The 5,384-nt window shown below is 39.2% G+C and overlaps 1 protein-coding gene across 2 annotated transcripts; it reads left to right on the forward strand.

Moving 5' to 3' along the window:
- The first annotated feature begins 460 nt into the window (after positions 1-460).
- LOC114032614 (60S acidic ribosomal protein P1-like) lies at positions 461-5,073 on the forward strand. Of its 2 annotated transcripts, XM_027847988.1 has the most exons (3): positions 461-519; positions 4,592-4,796; positions 4,872-5,073. In XM_027847988.1, exons 2-3 carry the CDS (start codon positions 4,729-4,731, stop codon positions 5,071-5,073), a joined length of 270 nt encoding a protein of 89 aa, XP_027703789.1. In that variant the 5' UTR covers positions 461-519; positions 4,592-4,728. The 2 variants fall into 2 exon arrangements, with proteins under 2 accessions (XP_027703789.1, XP_027703785.1); XM_027847984.1 differs by having other exon boundaries at positions 4,592-5,073.
- The last annotated feature ends 311 nt before the right edge of the window (positions 5,074-5,384 follow it).

Here is a 5,384-nt window from a genome sequence, read left to right on the forward strand (position 1 = left end):
TAGTAGTAGTAGTAGTAGTAGTAGTAGTAGTAGTAGTAGTAGTAGTAGTAGTAGTAGTAGTTCAGTCATTTTCAGTCATCACCCCATTTGGAGACTCAAATCCAGGGTTTCTGACTCCAAGTCCATAACACCAAGCTGCTTCCTTCTGTGTTTTGAGTCTGACCTCTCTTTTTGGGGAAGTGGTGTGGAGAAGAGGATAAGAGGGAGGGGGAGGAGGAGAATAGGGAAGGGGGAAGGTCTGCTGGGAAAAGCAGGCTCACAGTTAGCCAAAATTTCTCAAATGTGGCATGGTCACTCAGCAAGCTCCAATAGCAAAAACAAAGAAAATGTTCCCAGCCAGACTCATTAAGTGGGTGAGAGCTCTGTCAGTCCCACACACCAGGAAATGGTTTTCTCTAGTCTGAGTTACAGCAGTGGGGTGGAAAAGTGATCTTTGTTATTTCCTTCACAGGAGGGCTTTGGTTAAAACAGGAAACAAAAGCTGCCCAACCATTCCTAGCTGACAAACGTGTGTACTCGGTGAGTTCTCCTTTTCCTTTTGCCAAACCTGAGGGAGCAGAGACAAGCAGAGGAAGGTGTTAATGTTGATTGCAATCATATGATCATGGAGCAGGTACTAAAAATTGCTGGAAGGAATCTTGAAGGCCAGCCAGTGTACCCCACCCCCCACCCACGAATCTTATAGAAGAAAGATCAGAGAGGGGAAATGTCCAAGCTCACATAGACAAATCACTTCATCTCTTCAGTACAGTGGCAAAGCTGGCACTAGAATTCAGATCACCTGATTCTCCAGTCCAGTCAGTCTGCTTTCCATTAGAATCAATTTATAAAACCGGAAGGAACAGAATTTAGCATTTCTTTTTGACAAGGTCTGGGGTATCATCTCAATATAAAAATGAACAGAGAATATTGGTCATAAGTTCATTCATTCAACAACATTTATTAAGTGTTTTGCCTTTCTTTGTGTACCCAGTACTTTAGTATAGTGTTTGGCACACAGGATGGACTTAATTAATGCTTATTGATTGAGTTTGTCTCCTGTGTTCCCAGAGTATTGTATTTAGAAAATAGAGAGCTAGAAAATTTAGATCTGATAATGTTCCTGCCCTTAAGGCTCCTTACCTTTGTAACAGGGTAAGAAATTCACAGCTAACTACAACCTTACATGATTAGAGGTAATCAATACAATCTTACATGCCAAGTGCATCAGAGATGAGCAAAACAGAAGACCCAGTAAAGTCCAAAGGGAAAGTCTATTGTTACTAACAAAAGAGATTGAGGAAGGCTTCCTGGAGAAGGTGATGTCTGAGATTTGGGTTTAAAAGGATGGGTAAGAAGTTTTTCTCCCCATGTCATTAGTAGACATCTATTTTACCAAACTACTGTAAGGCCAATGGGTTCTCCTTTGGGGGGGTTAATAACAAAATAAACTAAAAATGAACTCCATCAATGTGGGAGTAGGCAGTGATGCATCAGATTCCCAAGGGCCATGCTGTAAGAATTTCTCAAGAGAGAAAATAACCATTTCCTTTAATTTTTTCCTATATATGTCTGTTCTAACAGGGTACCCACTGATTTCCATGAACTCTTATTAGGAGCCTCATTTGTTTTCTTTGTCCCAAATGTATCCATTCTTCCCACTAATGATGGGTGTATTTTCGGGAGAGTATGCCCAAGGTTTATAAGGGAAAGATATTTTTAATTGAATAAATTTTATTCATATCTTTTGGGTTTATGTCAAATAAATTTCCCTGTGTCTCAAAGTGTGTGTGTGTGTGTGTGTGTGTGTGTGTGTGTGTGTGTGTGTAAAACCCTTTCCCAGAAAGCCAAACCTTACATCAAAGAAGCAGTGTTTTTTTAAGAGAAAAAGAGGAGAAAAAAATCAACAAAACTGACCAATACACACAAAAAAAATTTACTATACTGTATATGCAATTTTTCACATCACACGTTGGACAACCTCCTCCCCCACATACACCTCTGCAAAGGAGCAGGGGAGGGAGGTGTCTTCACATATCTCCTCACTGGGGCCACGCTTATTGGACATGTTTTATTTCTTCTTCTTCTACTCTTTCATCAAATGCCTTTGCTTTGAACTAATGATGTCCTCTGGCAGAATAATAAAGGTAACATCCATAAGGATAAACACCAAAGAATTTAACATAAAGCTACAGTATTTTGATCTCTAAAATAGGGATGATAAATCTTATACTACTTACTAAGCTATACTACTTATACTATACATAGTTATTGTGAAGTAAATGTTCTATACTTCAAACATTTAAAGGATGCAATAGAAATACATGCTATTATTATTCACATGAAATAATTATGGAACAGTATAATTAAGTACTAAGTCAAAATCTAACCAGGTCATTCCCCTGCTCAAAACTCTTCAGTGGCACCCACTTGTATTGAAGATAAAATATAAGACTCTTATGGATGATATTTAAAACCCTCCATAATCTATTTCTAATATACCTTTACAGATTTATTTCACATGACTTCCCTTCATGATTCTATCAATGTCCAGCTCAGCTGGACTACCAGCTATTTCACAAACTGAGAATATCAATTTTGGTCTCTGTGCCTTTACACAGGCTGTCTCCCATGCTTTTGAGGCATCCAGACATGTGTAGAGAACTCTGCATGTAGAAACTCCTCCACCAATCCAAATTAGCAACAATTCCATAGGTGATCATCTTAGAAAGCCTTGGGTAGTTAAATGACCTGCCCATATGCCCACAATTTATACATCAGAAGCAGGACCTGGACCCAGATCTTTCTGATTCCAAGGTCAGCTCTGGAGTCACTATACTACAATGCCTCTAGCATGATACATAATAAGTACTTATTAAAGTTCATTGATTTGAATTTAATTGTGTTAAGTGGCATACCACAGAGTGTCTGCTGAAGCAGTTGGGGACATGAGATATCAATGTGACCTATATTAGAGGTGAAAAGCCTCATAGAGGAATGAGGATCAGAATGCTATTTAAAGGATGAGTAGTATTTGGATAAACAGAAAAGAGCAAAAAAGCTCACTTAAACCAGCTCATAGACCCAGCTTATGACAAATGTCTCTGTGTTCTATTTACTACTTGTGATTAATGATAGGAGAACGGGACATTTTCTGCAGTTGCATCCAGATGTGCTCTCCAAACCTTGCCCTTCTGAAAACCACTGAGTAGTTAAAAAAACCTCACCAGACTGTCTTGAGGTAAGCAGTGGCAACTGGTGATGTCACTGAAGATAGAGGGTAGTAGGTCGTCTGCTAATTTCTCTCGGGCAATAGAGAAGAACTATTTGGTGGGTTTGATGGGTTCTATGGCTGAGCCACAATCCCGCACCTGGTTCATCATAAGACCCCCTTCCATAAATATGCCATAGTGGAGTCAATACATACAGAATGGTCACCTGCTACCCAAGAAACTAATGTTGGGGATTTCCCCAGATCTGCTAGCATTTCCCATTTTGGCAGTCCTTTGTAAGCACACATGTGACTCAGTTGCCATCTGCTTCTCCCTTGCTCTGGTGGAGGTTAGTGAGGACATGAGCGGTGCTTTGCTTCTTATAGAAACAGAATTGTAGAACCATACAAAACCTCATTTTACAGAAAAGGAAACTAAGACTCAGATTGGTTAATGAGTTGCTGTTTAACAGTCACACAGTTAGTCAGTGGCAGGTGAAACCTCAAGGTTTGGGAAGTCAAAAAAACAGAAATCTGGGTCACAGAGGACTTTGGGAAAATTTTTTCAAAGATAGGTTGGATGTATAAAAGGCTTAATTAAAATATGCATATATATATGCATGCGTATATATACACACACATACATACATATATTATGTGCTTTATATTATATATGTTGTATGTGACATAATATAATATATATGTTGCATGTGACATATAATATAATATATATTATATGCGTATATTTCATATATATGATATATGAAAATTCAGGCTTACACAAAAAGTAGTAAGTATCCCAAGATCATAGATTTAGTATTGAAGGGACCTTGCAAGTCTGGTCCCATCCCCTTATTTTACATTATTCATTCTTTCCTTTCAAAAGCAATTTTCTTTAAATGACAATCATCCCTGAAACACTTAAAACATGGTTTGATATTTGAAACTGATATTTCTAAAGCATGGGTCTGACCATGTTACTCTCCTATTAAATAAATTTCAGTGGCTCCTTATCAGCTCCATGGTCAAATACTTTATGGGGCATCCAAAGCCTATCATAACGTGTTTCCCTCCTACCTTTCCAGTCTTCTTATACCTTCTTCTCTCCCTCAGCCTCTGTGATCTAATGACACTGGCCTCCTTGCTGTTCCATACACTGCTTCATCTCTCAGTTCTGGGCATTTTCACTGGCTGTCCCCTTTGCCTAGAATTCTCTCCCTCCTCATCTTTGTCTTTGGGCTTCAGTGACTTCCTTCAAGTCCAAGCTATGATCCTACCTTCTAGAATAAACCTTTCCTGATACTTCTTAATGCTAGTACCTTTCCTCTGTTGATTATCTCCAATTTATTCTGTATATATCTTGTCTGAATATAGCTGTTTGCATGTTATCTCTTCCACTAGAAAGTGAGTCCCTCTCTTCAGTTGTCTGTAAGGTGCTTGATTCCTCTTCAGAAGCTAAGGCCCAGTTTGGGTGAACCCTCACTTTATCCAGTGATGAGCACCACTACAAACAAGTCTCTCCTCATCCTTCTCCTGAAATGACCATCTCTGAGCTCCCTTGCATCTACTCTGCCCTCATCCTTCACAACGATGAGGTTGTGGTCACAGAAGATAAAATCAATGCCCTCATTAAAGCAGCAGGTGTAAATGTTGAACCATTCTGGCCTGGATTATTTGCAAAGGCCCAGTCCAGTGTCAACACTTCAAGTCGCATCTGCAATGTAGGAGTTGGTGGACCTGCCCCAGCAGTCACTGGTGCTGCCCCTACTGGAGGGGCAGCTCCTGCTAGCATAGCTGCCCCAGCTGAGGAGAAGAAAGAGGAAGCAAAAAAAGAAGAATCCGAGGAGTTCGATGATGCTATGGGCTTTGGTCTGTTTAACTAAATATTTTTGTAATATTAAATAAAAAGCTTAACTCAAAAAGAAAGTGAATTCCTTGTGAGCAAGGATTTTTTTTCACCTTATTTTGTATCCCTAGCACTTGGTACAGTTACATAGCAGGCATCTAATAAATGCTTGTAGAGTGACTAATTTAAGAAATAGCTTTCAGAGATGTGTATTACAAGAATGTTTCTTTTTGTCTCTGAATCCTCAGTGCCCAGCACAATGCTCATGGATTATGGATTATGGATCTATGAATAAAAGTACTTTGGAGGTCATCTAGTCCAATCCCTTCATTTTTACAAAAGAAGAAA

The sequence above is a fragment of the Vombatus ursinus genome, unplaced genomic scaffold (assembly GCF_900497805.2).
Source record: "Vombatus ursinus unplaced genomic scaffold, bare-nosed wombat genome assembly UNPS02000580.1, whole genome shotgun sequence".
NCBI classification, from domain to species: Eukaryota; Metazoa; Chordata; class Mammalia; order Diprotodontia; family Vombatidae; genus Vombatus; species Vombatus ursinus.

Bases quoted from the DNA above. Each gene is read 5' to 3' on its own strand.
- LOC114032614 (XM_027847984.1), top strand. From the start codon at position 4,729: ATGACCATCTCTGAGCTCCCTTGCATCTACTCTGCCCTCATCCTTCAC.